Source organism: Panulirus ornatus, chromosome 73, assembly GCF_036320965.1.
Source record: "Panulirus ornatus isolate Po-2019 chromosome 73, ASM3632096v1, whole genome shotgun sequence".
Lineage (NCBI taxonomy): Eukaryota > Metazoa > Arthropoda > Malacostraca > Decapoda > Palinuridae > Panulirus > Panulirus ornatus.
Window position 1 is genome coordinate 5,955,390 of NC_092296.1, and position 18,831 is coordinate 5,974,220.

At 42.2% G+C, this 18,831-nt stretch overlaps 1 protein-coding gene across 1 annotated transcript in view; it reads left to right on the top strand.

Moving 5' to 3' along the window:
• Positions 1 to 3,912: 3,912 nt before the first annotated feature.
• The window catches only part of LOC139748232 (mitogen-activated protein kinase kinase kinase 1-like), a 32,876-nt gene continuing 17,957 nt past the window's right edge, over positions 3,913 to 18,831 (top strand). Inside the window, exons 1-2 of the mRNA XM_071661096.1 lie at positions 3,913 to 4,117; positions 10,953 to 11,272. Of these exons, the coding sequence (XP_071517197.1) occupies positions 3,951 to 4,117; positions 10,953 to 11,272 (487 nt within the window). The 5' untranslated portion in view covers positions 3,913 to 3,950. The remainder of the gene's footprint in view (positions 4,118 to 10,952; positions 11,273 to 18,831) is intronic.

Consider the following 18,831-nt stretch of genomic DNA (forward strand, 5'->3'; position numbering starts at 1 on the left):
ATACATCTCCCACTCATTTGCATTTTTTCCCTGCAAAAATCGTCCAAATGCCTCTCTCTTCTCTTTCACTAATAATCTTACTTCTTCATCCCACCACTCACTACCCTTTCTAATCAACCGACCTCCCATGCTTCTCATGCCACAAGCATCTTTTGCACAAGCCGTCACTGCTTTCATAAATGCATCCCATTCCTCCCCCACTCCCCTTAACTCCTTTGTTCTCACCTTTTTCCATTCTGTACTCAGTCTCTCCTGGTACTTCCTCACACAAGTCTTCTTCCCAAGCTCACTTACATGTGTATATATTTATATGTCTGTGTGTGTATATATATGTATATGGTGAGATGGATGGGTATGTATATTTGCATGTGTCGACGTGTATGTATATACATGTGTATGTGGGTGGGTTGGGCCATTCTTTTGTATGTTTCTTTGTGCTACCTCATTAACGCAGGAGACAATGACAAAGTAAAATAAATAAATAAATATTCTTTTTAATTCATTCTTAAGGGAGATCTGTTGGTTTTGTACTTGCTTCATGTGCATAATTTTTTCCAGTACATAGCTTTCAAAATATCCATTAATATCCACAAAACTTGGCTGAAGGTGCATCACATTCAAAAACTTGCACACTGATAAGTTTTTTATTGACAGCTGAACATCAAAAAAAGACATAATTGATAAAGACAACCACTAAACTTGACATGCAGTCTGCCTATGAATAGAGAGATATCTTACTGTTCTGCTTGGAGGGGCCTCCATGTTTCTGTGAACTGAAAAGAATGTCAGTTTTTTCCTAGCATTGTAGCAAGTGCCTTATGCCTGAATTCTCAGTAGTTAGGGAAAGTAAAATATTAAGCAGTTAAATATCATACTGTGTGCTTGAATGTGCTCCTCAGATATATATATTTTTGTCATGCCCATTTGGCAGTTCTTGCATTAGCGAGGTAGCTCAAAGAACAGAGGACTCACCCCCATGGGAACATCCCCTGGCCCCCCTCTCCATTTAGTATTTCTGGGAAATTACATAGGAGGGTATTGATTGAGAGGGTAAAGGCATGTACAGAGCATCAGACTGGGGAAGAGCAGTATGGTTTCAGAATTGGTAGAGGATGCATGGATCAGGTGTTTGCTTTGAAGAATGTGTGTGAGAAAGACTTAGAAAAACAAATGGATTTATATGTAGTATTTTTGGATCTGGAGAAGGCATATGATAAAGTAGACAGAGATGCTTTGTTGAAGGTCTTAAGAGTATATGGTGTGGGAGGTAAGTTGCTAAAAGCAGCAGAGGTGTGTGATGTCCCCATGGTTGCTTAATTTGTTTATGGATGGGGTGATTAGGGAGGTAAATGCAAGAGTTTTAGAGAGAGGGGCAAGTATGAAGTTTGTTGGGATGAGAGAGCCTGGGAAGAGTCAGTTGTTGTTCGGCGATGATACAGCTCTAGTGGCTGATTGGAGTGAGAAACTGCTGAAGTTGGTAACAGAGTTTGGAAAAGTGTGTGAAAGGAGAAATATGAGAGTGAATGTGAATAAGAGCAAGGTTATTAGGTTCAGTATGGTTGAGGGACAAGTTAATTGGTATGTAAGTTTGAATGGAGAAGAATTGGAGGAAGCGAAGTGCTTTAGATATCTGGGAGTAGACTTAGCAGCAAATGGAACCATGGAAACAGAAGTGAGTCACAGGGTGGGGGAGGGAGCGGTGAAGAATGTGTGTAAGGAGAGAATGTTATCTCGGAGAGCAAAGATAGGCATGTTTGAAGGAATAGTAGTTTCAGCAATGTTATATGGTTGTGAGGCATGGGCTATAGATAGTGTTGTACATAGGAGGGTGGATGTGTTGGAAATGAAATGTTTGAGGACAAAGTCAGCCACCAAGCTCTGCAGTCTCCCACCTGAATCAGCCACCAGTACCATATCATTGGTGAATAACAACTGATTCACTTCCCAGGCCATCTCATCCCCAAAAGACTGCATACTCACCCCCTTCCCAAGGCTCTTGCATTTACCTCACTCACCACCCCATCCATAAACAAATTAAACAACAATAGGGACATCTCACACCCCCTGCCACAGACCGACCTTCACTGGGAACCATTCACTCTCCCCTCCTCATACTTGTACAGATGCCTTACACCCTAGATAAATCTTAGTTTCTAGCAGCTTACCTCCCACATCAAGTATTCTTAAAACCTTCCACAAAGGGTCTCCGTCAGCTGTATCATGCGCCCTCTCCAGATTCATAAATGCCACATACAAATTCTTGTTTTTCTAATTATATATCACATACATTCTTCAAAGCAAACACTGATCCACACACCCTCTACCACCTCAGTAACCACGCTGCTCCTCCTCAGTCTGATGCTCCATACATGTCCTCACCCTCTCAATCAGTACCCTCCCATACAATTTACCAGGTATACTCAACAAACTTATTCCTCTCTTATTCCTCTGTAGTCTGAACACTCACCCGTATTCCCTTTGCCTTTATGCAGTGGCAGTATACAAGCATTCTGCCAATCCTCAGGCACTTCACCATGATCCATACACACATTGAATATCCTTACCAACCAATCAATGACACTGTCACCCCCCCCTTTTTTTTTTTTTTTATAAACTCAACTGCCACACTATCCACTCATGCCTCTTCTCTCCTCACCAAGCCACTCTCCATGACTCTAATTTTACATACCACCCCGACCAAAACACCCTACATCCAGCATCAAACAAACTCTGTCAAAACACTCACTGTATCTCCTCCTCACTCCACGAATACCTGTTACCTCTTTCTTTTCCCTCTTGCTGATTTTCTCATTTTTTCTCTTTTCTTTAACAAATTATTTACCTCCCTCCAAAACATCTTTTTATTCTCTCTAAAGTTTGATGTTGCTCTTTCACCCCAACTCTCATTTGCCTTCTTTTTCAACTCCTGCATCCTCCTCTTGACCCCCTGCTCTTTTCTCATAGACATGTCCAAATCATTTGCACTTATTTCTTGTAAATACCTCCTAGATGCCTCTCTTTTCTCTTTCACTAGCATCTTTACTTCTTCATCCCACCACTCTACCCTTTCTAATCTGCCCACCTCTTACCTTGCCACATTACATCACTACCTCCCTAATTACCTCACATTCCTCACCCACTGCCCCCGTTTCATGTGCTACCACATTTTACCATTCTACACTCAATCTCTCCTTGTATATCTTCTCACAAGTCTCCTTTCCAAACTCGCTCACTCTCACTACCCTCTTTTCCGCAACATTGTCGCCTCCTTTTTAAAGACCTCAACAATTCTTTACCTTCGCCTCCACAAGATAGTGATCATACATCCCACTAGCTGCCCCTCTCAGCATATTTACATCCAAAAGTCTCTGTTTTACATGCCTGTCAACTGATACATAATCTGATAATGTCCATTGACCATCTCCCCCACCCACGTAAGTATACTTTTTCAACCTGGTATTCCAAATCACTAGTCATTTATCTGCACACAAATCCACAAGCTCTTCACTATTTCCATTCATAACTCTGAATACCCTTTACACACCACTTACACTCTCAACTGCCACATTACTTACCTTTGCATTTAAAGCACCCATCACTAATACCCGTTATGTTATGACACAAGGCATTCAAAAGTCATACAGATTTCAAAAGGTGAAGGGGTAGTTAGTTGAACTTCTGCGTTTGTGGTCTATTTATGTGTATAATTTTTTCTTGTATGTAGAAGAAGTGCCAGTTCAGGATGTTGATGATGAAATTGTTTATACTGAGAATTATCTGAGTTTGAGATTTGCACCTTAATGTTTTTGTTACATTTACCTGCAAGACAGAAGAAGTTGCACATTCCAAGTATGACAATGGGAATATCATCTATTGTGATAAACATTTTGGGTATTTAATCATTTGTGGAGAGGACATTTATTTATTTTGATTTACAGGTTGAACAGCTCATGGGGGCATATGAAGAGCGGCTAAAGAAAGCAGTAAGGGCAAGGGAGAGGTGCCAGAGTGGTGGTGGTGGAGCAGTGGGAGTACAGCCATCTGGGACCAAAGGTGGCCGATCAAGTCCTTCTACCCCTACTGGGCCTCCTTCATCTCATCCAGACTCAAACACTGGGTTAGTATGATTATGTTATTGATGACCTCAATCTAAGACGAAAAAGTTGTATTTTGTAAGTTTATGTGATATCACTTAGCAATTTCAGTTTGATTTAGCACATTGAAAAACAAAAAAACAGGACTTTAGATTTTATAGACCTTCAGAGTGAGAGATAAAACCAGTGATGACATGCTTCAAGGTGCCAGCACTCTCCCAAATAGAATACTGTTGCATGCAGGCATCACCTTTCAGAATTGATGAAATTGTAGTTAGAGAAAGTTGCTTAAATATTTTATGATTTACATTAACACATTTACATTAACTTTCCCCATAGTTTCAGTTTTTAACACTGCTAAAATATATATCTTTAGATAAAGAGATATGTTTGGTAAAGTGTGTGGAAGAAGAAAGTTAAGAGTAAATGTGAATAAGAGCAAGGTTATTAGGTACAGTAGGGTTGAGGGTCAAGTCAATTGGGAGGTGAGTTTGAATGGAGAAAAACTGGAGGAAGTGAAGTGTTTTAGATATCTGGGAGTGGATCTGGCAGCGGATGGAACCATGGAAGCGGAAGTGGATCATAGGGTGGGGGAGGGGGCGAAAATTCTGGGGGCCTTGAAGAATGTGTGGAAGTCGAGAACATTATCTCGGAAAGCAAAAATGGGTATGTTTGAAGGAATAGTGGTTCCAACAATGTTGTATGGTTGTGAGGCGTGGGCTATGGATAGAGTTGTGCGCAGGAGGATGGATGTGCTGGAAATGAGATGTTTGAGGACAGTGTGTGGTGTGAGGTGGTTTGATCGAGTGAGTAACGTAAGGGTAAGAGAGATGTGTGGAAATAAAAAGAGCGTGGTTGAGAGAGCAGAAGAGGGTGTTTTGAAGTGGTTTGGGCACATGGAGAGAATGAGTGAGGAAAGATTGACCAAGAGGATATATGTGTCAGAGGTGGAGGGAACGAGGAGAAGAGGGAGACCAAATTGGAGGTGGAAAGATGGAGTGAAAAAGATTTTGTGTGATCAGGGGCCTGAACATGCAGGAGGGTGAAAGGAGGGCAAGGAATAGAGTGAATTGGAGCGATGTGGTATACCGGGGTTGACGTGCTGTCAGTGGATTGAATCAAGGCATGTGAAGCGTCTGGGGTAAACCATGGAAAGCTGTGTAGGTATGTATATTTGCGTGTGTGGACGTATGTATATACATGTGTATGGGGGGGGTTGGGCCATTTCTTTCGTCTGTTTCCTTGCGCTACCTCGCAAACGCGGGAGACAGCGACAAAGTATAATAAGATAAATAAATAAATAAAGAGATATGTACATTATCACTCAAAATCTGAAACTACAGGAATGATTGAAAACACAGGCTGTACTCTGTAGAGTACAGACGGGAGATACATTGTGATTTAAACTTGGAAATTCTTGGAAGGTATTTTTCCCAGATTGCACTCATAAACAGGTTACCACTGGCATGACAGACATGGAAGATCCTGTAAAATATTGTAACTGAAATCAAAAGGTACATTTAGTAGAACGAGAAAAAAAGATATAAAAATCTGGGACTTAGAATTGTAGCCATTAGAAACACCAGGACTTTACATACTGTGGAGAACTTTTATAAGGGTCACTACAAGTTCCTCAGATTTCTTAGACCTCTTGTATTTCTTGATTTCTTGTATTTGAGGAAATACTATATATCAACTTTTTGGAAAACATTTTTCTTAAATTTTTGATGATTAACAATAGTCATTAGTCATTTGTATCTTGTTATGTTTTGAATGCATTGTAGGTGTATGTTTTCATATCAAGAGTCTTTCTTTGTTTTTTATTATTTTTTCTTTTATTATACTTTGACGCAGTCTCCCGCATTAGCGAGGTAGCGCGAGGAAGCAGATGAAAGCATGGCCCAACCCACCCACACACATGTATGTACATAAACACCCACACACGCACATATACATACCTATACATTTCAACATATACATACATATACTCACACAGACATATTCATACATGTACATATTCATACATGCTGCCTTCATCCATTCCTGATGCTAATTTTCTCCATGTTTAGATTGTGATGCCAAATGATGAGATAAGGAGAGCAGGGAAGTAAACCTTGAACAAGAATGTTTAAGATTAGAAAATTGGAGGCTAATTTCGGGGAATTTAAGAGTGACTTGGAGTTTATGATGATGACGATAATAAAAATAAGATAATAATGTGTATGGATGTAACCAAGATGAGAAAAAAGGAGAGATAGGTAGTATGTTTAAGGAAAGGAACCTGGATGTTTTGGCTCTGAGTGAAATGAAGCTTAAGGGTAAAGGGGAAGAGTGGTTTGGGAATGCCTTTGGAGTAAAGTCTGGGGTTAGTGAGAGGACAAGAGCAAGGTAAGGAGTAGCACTACTCTTGAAACAGGAGTGGTGGGAGTATGTGATAGACTGTAAGAAAGTAAACTCTAGAATGATATGGGTAAAACTGAAAGTGGATGGAGAGAGATGGGTGATTATTGGTGCATATGCACCTGGGCATGAGAAGAAAGATCATGAGAGGCAAGTGTTTTGGGAGCAGCTGAGTAAGTGTGTTAGTAGTTTTGATGCATGAGACTGGGTTATAGTCATGGGTGATTTGAATGCAAAGGTGAGTAATGCGGCAGTTGAGGGAATAATTGGTGTACATGGGGTGTTCAGTGTTGTAAATGGAAATAGGGAAGAGCTTGTAGATTTATGTGCTGAAAAAGGACTGGTAATGGGGAATACCAGGTTTAAAGAGAGAGATATACGTAAGTATACATATATAAGTAGAAGAGATGGCCAGAGAGTGTTATTGGACTACATGTTAATTGATAGGTGCACGAAAGAGAGACCTTTGTATGTTAATGTGCTGAGAGGTGCAACTGGAGGGATGTCTGATCATTATCTTGTGGAGGAGAAGGTGAAGATTTGTAGAGGTTTTCAGAAAAGAAGAGAGAATGTTGGGGTGAAAAGAGTGGTGAGAGTAAGTGAGCTTGGGAAGGAGACTTGTGTGAGGAAGTACCAGGAGAGACTGAGTACAGAATAGAAAAAGGTGAGAACAAAGAACATAAAGGGAGTGGGGGAGGAACGGGATGTATTTAGGGAAGCAGTGATGGCTTGCCCAAAAGATGCTTGTGGCATGAGAAGCGTGGGAGGTAGGCAGATTAGAAAGGGTAGTGAGTGGTGGAATGAAGAAGTAAGATTATTAGTGAAAGAGAATAGAGAGACATTTGGACAATTTTTGCAGGGAAATAATGCAAATGAGTGGGAGATGTATAAAAGAAAGAGGGAGGAGGTCAAGAAAAAGGTGCAAGAGGTGAAAAAGAGGGCAAATGAGAGTTGGGGTGAGAGAGTATCATTAAATTTTATGGAGAATAAAAAGATGCTTAGGAAGGAGGTAAATAAAGTGAGTAAGACAAGGGAACAAATGGGAACTTCAGTGAAGGGGGCTAATGGGGAGGTGATAACAAGTAGTGGTGATGTGAGAAGATGTAGTGAGTATTTTGAAGGTTTGTTGAATGTGTTTGATGATAGAGTTGCAGATATAAGGTGTTTTGGTCGAGGTGGTGTGCAAAGTGAGAGGGTCAGGGAGAAGGATTAGGTAAGCAGAGAAGAGGTAGTAAAAGCTCTGAGGAAGATGAAAGCTGGCAAGGCAGTGGGTTTGGATGGTATTGCAGTGGAATTTATTAAAAAAGGGGGTGACTGTATTGTTGACTGGTTGGTAAGGTTATTTAATGTATGTATGACTCATGGTGAGGTGCCTGAGGATTGGTGGAATGCTGGCATAGTGCCATTTTACCAAGGGAAAGAGGATAAGAGTGAGTGCTTAAATTACAGAGGTATAAGTTTGTTGAGTATTCCTGGTAAATTATATGGGAGGGTATTGATTGAGAGGGTGAAGGCATGTACAAAGCATCAGATTGGGGAAGAGCAGTGTGGTTTCAGAAGTTGTAGAGGATGTGGCATCAGGTGTTTGCTTTGAAGATTGTATGTGAGAAATACCTAGAAAAGCAAATGGATTTGTATGTAGCATTTATGGATCTGGAGAAGGCATGTGATAGAGTTGATAGAGATGCTCTGTGGAAGGTATTAAGAATATATGGTGTGGGAGGCAAGTTGTTAGAAGCAGTGAAAAGTTTTTATCGAGGATGTAAGGCATGTGTACATGTAGGAAGAGAGGAAAGTGATTGGTTCTCAGTGAATGTAGGTTTGCAGCAGAGGTGTGTGATGTCTCCATGGTTGTTTAATTTGTTTATGGATGGAGTTGTTAGGGAGGTGAATGCAAGAGTCTTGGAAAGAGGGGCAAGTATGTAGTCTGTTGTGGATGAGAGAGCGTGGGAAGTGAGTCAGTTGTTGTTTGCTAATGATACAGCGCTGGTGGCTGATTCGTGTGAAAACTGCAGAAGCTGGTGACCGAGTTTGGTAAAGTGTGTGAAAGAAGAAAGCTAAGAGTAAATGTGAATAAGAACAAGGTTATTAGGTACAGTAGGGTTGAGGGTCAAGGGAATTGGGAGGTAAGTTTGAATGGAGAAAAACTGGAGGAAGTGAAGTGTTTTAGATATCTGGGAGTGGATTTGGCAGTGGATGGAATCATGGAAGCAGAAGTGAATCATAGGGAGGGGGAGGGGGCGAAAATCCTGGGAGCGTTGAAGAATGTGTGGAAGTTGAGAACGTTATCTCAGAAAGCAAAGATGGGTATGTATGAGGGAATAGTGGTTCCAACAATGTTATATGGTTGCGAGGCGTGGGCTATAGATAGAGTTGTGCGGAAGAGGGTGGATATGCTGGAAATAAGATGTTTGAGGACAGTATGTGGTGTGAGATGGTTTGTTCGAGTAAGTAATATAAGGGTAAGAGAGATTTGTGGTAATAAAAAGAGTGTGGTTGAGAGAGCAGAAGAGGGTGTTTTAAAATGGTTTGGTCACATGGAGAGAATGAGTGAGGAAAGATTGATCAAGAGGATATATGTGTCGGAGGTGGAGGGAACGAGGAGAAGTTGGAGACCAAATTGGAGGTGGAAAGATGGAGTGAAGAAGATTTTAAGTGATCGGGGTCTGAACTTACAGGAGGGCTAAAGGCGTGCAAGGAATAGAGTGAATTGGAACGATGTGGTATACCGGGTTCGACGTGCTGTCAATGGATTGAACCAGGGCATGTGAAGCGTCTGGGGTAAACCATGGAAAGTTCTGTAGGGCTTAGATGTGGAAAGGGAGCTGTGGTTTCGGTGCATTATGACATGACAGCTTGAGACTTATTGTGAACGAGTGTGGCCTTTGTTTTTTCCTAGCGATACCTCTCACACATGAGGGGGAGGGGGTTGTTATTTCATGTGTAGCGGGATGGTGATGGGAATGAATAAAGGCAGACAGTATGAATTATGTACATGTTTATATATGTATATGTCTGTGTGTGTATATATGTATATGTTGAGATGTATAGGTATGTATATTTGCATGTGTGGACGTGTATGTATATACATGTGTATGTGGGTGGGTTGGGCCATTCTTTCGTCTGTTTCCTTGCGCTACTTCGCTAACGTGGGAGACAGCAACAAAGCAAAATCAATCATTAGATAATTAGATAAACAATAATAATTATGATAATGATAATAATAGTAATAGTAATAACAATAACATAAGACTAGAAATTGTTAGAGAAAGATGAAAATATAGAATATAAAGAAATGGGATACAGTGAGAGGAAGTGAAATAGAATTTGATATAGGCTTATAGACTTGGGATATGGTGGGTTTAGGTGATTTGAGGATATAAGGGAGAATAAGCACAGCACAGGCAACTCCTAAGGGACAGGATTGAACACTGAGAACATGTGCAGGCACAAATGTTGGGCAGAAGTATGGGCATCACAGATGTAGGGGTGAGGTCTTGGGGCACATGAGTGGGACTTGAGAGTCAGAGGTGGGATCAGGGGTGCAGGGGTGAGGTCTTGGGGCACAAGAGTGGGACTTGAGAGACAGGGTGGGAACCTCGGGCTTGGGCAGGCTTCTGAGAAGGGAATTGGATCTGAGGAACAGGGCAGGCACTTTCGGCACAGGGGTGAGCATTTGTGGTGCAAACAGATGGCTGTGTTTCTTAGATTCATCAGAGCTTAGCCTTTTTTTATTGCAAAGTATATATTAAGTACTGAAAAGTTTGTTTTTTGAGGATTTGTGTAAAAAAATAAAGATTAAAAATGCCTGCTCAACTTCCTGCTTCTAAAAATGGTTACCGAACTTTGAAGTTTCAAGAACACAATCATCCATATTCTTATTTATTTGATGCATTATCTGGCTATTAACTCTGAGGTGCCCTTAACAGCCTGAGCAGAAAAGCATATCCGTCGGGTCTTAGACCGAGCTGTAGGGGTACAGACACCAGAAACAGCCATAAAGTATACATATTGTAATGTGTAGAGGCACCAGAGAACATCATTAGCATTTCCAGGTGTTAGGTTAAATTAGATGCCTCATAAGGGCAGAGTAAGTAAGATGGTTACTTCAGTATGCTTGAATTTAGTCACTGTCAGTTTAAGGCCCCAGGCAGTAGTGGAGTAGATATTAGCTTAGATTAAGGGTTAAATTAGATGCCTCATAAGGACAGAGTAAGTAAGATGGTTCCTTCAGTATGCTTAGATGTAGTCACTGTCAGTTTATGGCCTCAGGCAATAGTAGAGTAGATATTAGCTTAGGTAAAGTGTGCTGCATATGTCTTGAGAAAAAAGCATTATGTAGGGGAGAAATTGAAAATGAGCTTGTGATGATAAAAGGATGCTCCATATTTGATGACTCATCATAATTCTTTATTTACGGCAACTAGTAGACAGTACTCAGATATCCACTTTTCACAGTGATGATGAATCCCAGTGCCCAATCTGCCTGATGTGCATGGTGGAAGGTGAGAGCCTTGTGATGTGTGAGGCTGGGTGCCGCAATTTGTTGCATCACCATTGCATGGCAGTGTGGGCTGCTGATCGGAATGCGCAGGGCCAGCCTCTCCTCTGTCCCTTATGTCGGGCACCCTGGCCTCTTAGACACCACCCTCGCCTTACACCTACAACAGGGAGCATACCTGTTATACGCCCACATCCTACTACCTCGCCTACAGCTGGCCGGTCACCACCACTGGCACCTGACTATGCCTTCCCACTCATGAGTGCCAGTTTTTCAGGTTAGTGCCTTGGATTGATTCAGTATTCTGTTACTATATATCAAAGACTTCATTGCACAAAATTGTGTATGTTTATCATCAAATTTAAGTATTAGATAATCGTTTGAGAAGTAGTAACTAGATCTCTCATGTTCTGAGTGAAAATGTCAGTTTGGATCTCCGTGGTGTAGTGGATAGCATTTCTGACCATGATGCATTCACAGGCCACCCTGGGTCAATCACATAGGTTCGACTCCAAGTTTTAGCAGTTGGTCCACAGTCAACCCAGCTGTTCATCCACATAAAGGGGTTGGTTCCTAGAATATATATTATATTTATCATACTTGATCTCTGTTTCCTGCATCAGTGAGGTAGTGCCAGGTAACAGATGAAGCATGGCCCATCCACTCATATACATATGAATATACATAAACACCCAAACACCAACATATACATGCATATACATATCAAAATATATACATATACATGCATATACTTTTCTTTCACACTACTCGCCATTTCCCGCGTTAGTGAGGTAGCGTTAAGAACAGAGGACTGGGCCTTTGAGGGAATATCCTCATCTGGCCCCCTTCTCTGTTCCTTCTTTAGGAACAAAAAAAAAAAATATCAAAATATACACATATACATACTTACACTTATACATTTATATTTTTATTTATTTTATTTTGCTTTGTCGCTGTCTCCCGCGTTTGCGAGGTAGCGCAAGGAAACAGGCGATAGAAATGTCCCAACCCACCCACATACACATGTATATACATACACGTCCACACACGCAATATACGTACCCATACATCTCAATGTACACATATATATACTCACACAGACACATACACATGCACACAATTCACACTGCCTTTATTCATTCCCATCACCACCTCGCCACACATGGAATAACATCCCCCTCCCCCCTCATGTGTGCGAGGTAGCGCTAGGAAAAGACAACAAAGGCCCCATTCGTTTACACTCAGTCTCTAGCTGTCATGTAATAATGCCCGAAACCACAGCTCCCTTTCCACATCCAGGCCCCACAGAACTTTCCATGGTTTACCCCAGACGCTTCACATGCCCTGATTCAATCCATTTACAGCACGTCGACCCTGGTATACCACATCGTTCCAATTCACTCTATTCCTTGCCCGCCTTTCACCCTCCTGCATGTTCAGGCCCCGACCTGTCAAAATCTTTTTCACTGCATCTTTCCACCTCCAATTTGGTCTCCCACTTCTCCTGGTTCCCTCCACCTCCGACACATATATCCTCTTGGTCAATCTTTCCTCACTCATTCTCCCCATGTGCCCAAACCATTTCAAAACACCCTCTTCTGCTCTCTCAACCACACTCTTTTTATTTCCACACATCTCTCTTACCCTTACATTACTTACTCAATCAAACCACCTCACACCACATAGTCCTCAAACACCTCATTTCCAGCACATCCACCCTCCTGCGCACAACTCTATCCATAGCCCACGCCTCGCAACCATACAACATTGTTGGAACCACCATTCCTTCAAACATAGCCATTTTTGCTTTCGGAGATAATGTTCTCGACTTCCACACATTCTTCAAGGCTCCCAGGATTTACGCCCCCTCCCCCACCCTATGATTCACTTCCGCTTCCATGGTTCCATCCGCTGCCAGATCCACTCCCAGATATCTAAAACACTTTACTTCCTCCAGTTTTTCTCCATTCAAACTTACCTCCCAATTGACTCGACCCTCAACCCTACTGTACTAATAACCTTGTTCTTATTCACATTTATTCTTAGCTTTCTTCTTTCACACACTTTATCAAACTCAGTCACCAGCTTCTGCATTTTCTTACATGAATCAGCCTTCAGCACTGTATCATCAGCGAACAACAACTGACTCACATATATACACATATACATACGTAGACATGTACATTTATATTTATTTATTTATTTTGCTTTGTCACTGTCTCCCGCGTTAGTGAGGTAGCGCAAGGAAACAGACGAAAGAATGGCCCAACCCACCCACATACACATGTATATACATACACATCCACACACGCACATATACATACCTATACATCTCAATGTACACATATATACACATACAGACATATACATATATACACATATACATAATCATACTTATGCCTTTATTCATTCCCATCACCACCTCGCCACACATGGAATAACAATCCCCTCCCCCCTCATGTGTGCAAGGTAGCGCTAGGAAAAGACAACAAAGGACCCATTCGTTCACACTCAGTCTTTAGCTGTCATGTAATAATGCACCGAAACCACAGCTCCCTTTCCACATCCAGGCCCCACAGAACTTTTCATGGTTTACCCCAGATGCTTCACATGCCCTGGTTCAATCCATTGACAGCACGTCGACCCTGGTATACCACATCGTTCCAATTCACTCTATTCCTTGCACGCCTTTCACCCTCCTGCATGTTCAGGCTCCGATCACACAAAATCTTTTTCACTCCATCTTTCCACCTCCAATTTGGTCTCCCACTTCTCCTCGTTCCCTCCACCTGACACATATATCCTTTTGGGCAATCTTTCCTCACTCATTCTCTCCATGTGACCAAACCATTTCAAAACACCCTCTGCTGCTCTCTCAACCTCACTCTTTTTATTTCCACACATCTCTCTTACCCTTACATTACTTACTCGCTCAAACTACCTCACACCACATATTGTCCTCAAACATCTCATTTCCAGCACATTCACCCTCCTGCGCACAACTCTATCCATAGCCCATGCCTCGCAACCGTACAACATTGTTGGAACCACTATTCCTTCATACATACCCATTTTTGCTTTCCGAGATAATGTTCTCGACTTCCAAACATTCTTAAAGGCTCCCAGAATTTTTGCCCCTTCCCCCACCCTATGATTCACTTCCGCTTCCATATTTCGATGCGCTGCCAGATCCACTCCCAGATATCTAAAACACTTTACTTCCTTCATTCAAACTTACCTCCCAATTGACCTAACCCTCAACCGTACTGTACCTAATAACCTTGCTCTTATTCACATTTACTCCTAACTTTCTTCTCTCACACACTTTACCAAACTCAGTCACCAGCTTCTGCAGTTTCTCACATGAATCAGCCACCAGCGCTGTATCATCAGCCAACAACAACAGACTCATATATACATATATGTCAGAGGTGGAGGGAACAAGAAGTGGGAGACGAAATTAGAGGTGTGCTCAACCTTGGATGGGGCAGCCCGTGAATTCATAATGTGAGGAATGCGAACAGCTGCATCACAGTTCATATTTTTTTTTATTTATTTTTATTTTGCTTTATCGCTGTCTCCCGCATTTGCGAGGTAGCGCAAGGAAACAGACGAAAGAAATGGCCCAACCCACCCCCATACACATTTATATACATACACGTCCACACACGCAAATATACATACCTATACATCTCAATGTACACATATATATACACACACAGACACATACATATATACCCATGCACACAATTCACACTGTCTGCCTTTATTCATTCCCATCGCCACCTCGCCACACATGGAATACCATCCCCCTCCCCCCTCATGTGTGTGAGGTAGCGCTAGGAAAAGACAACAAAGGCCCCATTCGTTCACACTCAGTCTCTAGCTGTCATGCAATATGCCCGAAACCACAGCTCCCTTTCCACATCCAGGTCCCACACAACTTTCCATGGTTTACCCCAGACGCTTCACATGCCCTGATTCAATCCACTGACAGCAGGTCAACCCCTGTATACCACATCGATCCAATTCACTCTATTCCTTGCCCGCCTTTCACCCTCCTGCATGTTCAGGCCCCGATCACTCAAAATCTTTTTCACTCCATCTTTCCACCTCCAATTTGGTCTCCCACTTCTCCTGGTTCCCTCCACCTCCGACACATATATCCTCTTGGTCAATCTTTCCTCACTCATTCTCCCCATGTGCCCAAACCATTTCAAAACACCCTCTTCTGCTCTCTCAACCACACTCTTTTTATTTCCACACATCTCTCTTACCCTTACATTACTTACTCGGTCAAACCACCTCACACCACATATTGTCCTCAAACATCTCATTTCCAGCACATCCACCCTCCTGCGCACAACTCTATCCATAGCCCACGCCTTGCAACCATACAACATTGTTGGAACCACTATTCCTTCAAACATAACCATTTTTGATTTCCGAGATAATGTTCTCGACTTCCAGAGACATTCTTCAAGGCTCCCAGGATTTTCGCCCCCTCCCCCACCCTATGTTTCACTTCCACTTCCATGGTTCCATCTGCTGCCAAATCCACTCCCAGATATCTAAAACACTTCACTTCCTCCAGTTTTTCTTCATTCAAACTTACCTCCCAATTGACTTGTCCCTCAACCCTACTGTACCTAATAACCTTGCTCTTATTCACATTTACTCTTAACTTTCTTCTTTCACACACTTTACCAAACTCAGTCACCAGCTTCTGCAGTTTCTCACATGAATCAGCCACCAGTGCTGTATCATCAGCGAACAACAACTGACTCACTTCCAAAGCTCTCTCATCCCCAACAGACTACATACTTGCCCCTCTTTCCAAAACTCTTGCATTCACCTCCCTAACAACCCCATCCATAAACAAATTAAACAACTATGGAGACATCACACACCCCTGCCGCAAACCTACATTCACTGAGAACCAATCACTTTCCTCTCTTCCTACAGGTACACATGCCTTACATCCTTGATAAAAACTTTTCACTGCTTCTAACAACTTGCCTCCCACACCATATATTATTAGTACCTTCCACAGAGTATCTCTATCAACTCTATCATATGCCTTCTCCAGATCCATAAATGCTACATACAAATCCATTTGCTTTTGTAAGTATTTCTCACATACATTCTTCAAAGCAAACACCTGATCCACACATCCTCTACCACTTCTGAAACCACACTGCTCTTTCCCAATCTGATGCTCTGTACATGCCTTCACCCTCTCAATCAATTTTTTTTTCATACTATTCGCCATTTCCCGCGTTTGGGAGGTAGCGTTAAGAACAGAGGACTGGGCCTTAGAGGGAAAATCCTCACCTGGCCCCCTTCTCTGTTCCTTCTTTTGGAAAATTAAAAAAAAAAAACGAGGGGAGGATTTCCAGCCACCCGCTCCCTCCCCTTTTAGTCGCCTTCTACGACACGCAGGGAATACGTAGGTAGTATTCTTTCTCCCCTATCCCCAGGGCCTTCACCCTCTCAATCAATATCCTCCCATATAATTTACCAGGAATAATCAACAAACTTATACTTCTGTAATTTGAGTACTCCCTCTTATCCCCTTTGCCTTTGTACAATGGCACTATGCCAGCATTCCGCCAATCCTCAGGCACCTCACCATGAATCATACATACATTGAATAACCTTACCAACCAGTCAACAATACAGTCACCTCCTTTTTTAATAAATTCCACTGCAATACCATCCAAACCCACTGCCTTGCCGGCTTTCATCTTCCGCAAAGCTTTTACTACCTCTTTGTTTACCAAATCATTTTCCCTAACCCTCTCTCTTTGCACACCACCTCAACCAAAACACCTTATATCTGCCACTCTATCATCAAACACATTCAACAAACCTTCAAAATACTCACTCCATCTCCTCCTCACATCACCACTACTTCTTATAACCTCCCCATTAGCCCCCTTCACGGAAGTTCCCATTTGCTCCCTTGTCTTACGCACTTTATTTACCTCCTTCCAGAACATCTTTTTATTCTCCCTAAAATTTAATGATACTCTCACCCCAACTCTCATTTGCCATCTTTTTCACCTCTTGCACCTTTCTCTTGACGTCCTGCCCCTTTGTTTTTTACATCTCCCACTCATTTGCATTTTTTCCCTGCAAAAATCGTCCAAATGCCTCTCTCTTCTCTTTCACTGATAATCTTACTTCTTCATCCCACCACTCACTACCCTTCCTATTGTCATTATTATTATTTTGCTTTGTCGCTGTCTCCTGTATTAGCGAGGTAGCGCAAGGAAACAGACGAAAGAATGGCCCAACCCACCCACATACACATGTATATACATACACGCCCACACACAGCACATGTACATACCTATACCTCTCAATGTATACATATATATACACACATAGACATATACATATATACCCATGTACATAATTCATACTGTCTGCCTTTATTCATTCCCATCGCCACCCCCCCACACATGGAATAACATCCTCCCCCCTCATTTGTGTGAGGCAGCGTTAGGAAAAGACAACAAAGGCCCCATTCATTCACACTCAGTCTCTAGCTGTCATTTAATAATGCACCGAAACCACAGCTCCCTTTCCGCATCCAGGCCCCACAGAACTTTCCATGGTTTACCCCAGACGCTTCACATGCCCTGGTTCAATCCATTGACAGCACGTCGACCCTGGTATACCACATCGTTCCAATTGACTCTATTCCTTGCACGCCTTTCACACTCCTGCATATTCAGGCCCCAACCTCTCAAAATCTTTTTCACTCCATCTTTCCACCTCCAATTTGGTCCCCCACTTCTCCTCGTTCCCTACACCTCTGACACATGTCCTCTTGGTCAATGTTTCCTCACTCATTCTCTCTATGTGACCAAACCATTTCAAAACACCCTCTTCTGCTCTCTCAACCACACTCTTTTTATTTCCACACATCTCTCGTACCCTATTATTACTTACTCGATCATACCACCTCCCACCACAAATTGTCCTCAAACATCTCATTTCCAGCACATCTACCCTCCTGTGCACAACTCTATCCATAGCCCACGCCTCACAACCATACAACATTGTTGGAACCACTATTCCTTCAAACATACCCATCTTTTCTTTCCGAGATAATGTTCTCGACTTCCATACATTCTTCAAGGCTCCCAGAATTTTCGCCCCCTCCCCACCCTATGATTCACTTCCTCTTCCATGGTTCCATCCGATACCAAATCCACTCCCAGATATCTAAAACACTTCACTTCCTCCAGTTTTTCTCTATTCAAACTTACCTCCCAATTTAATTGACCCTCAACCCTACTCTACCTAATAACCTTACTCATATTCACATTTACTCTCAACCCTCTTCTTTCACACACTTTACCAAACTCAGTCACCAGCTTCTGCAGTTTCTCACATGAATCAGACACCAGCACTGTATCAGCGAACAACAACTGACTCACTTCCCAAGCTCACTCATCCACAACAGACTGCATACTTGCCCCTCTTTCCAACACTCTTCCATTCACCTCCCTAACAACCCCATCCATAAACAAATTAAACAACTATGGAGACATCACACACCCCTGCTGCAAACCTACATTCACAGAGAACCAATCACTTTCCTCTCTTCCTACACGTACACATGCCTTACATCCTCGATAAGAACTTTTCACTGCATCTAACAACTTGCCTCCCACACCATATATTCTTAATACCTTCCACAGAGCATCTCTATCAACTCTATCATATGCCTTCTCCAGATCCATAAATGCTACATACAAATCCATTTGCTTTTCTAAGTATTTCTCACATACATTCTTCAAAGCAAACACCTGATCCACACAT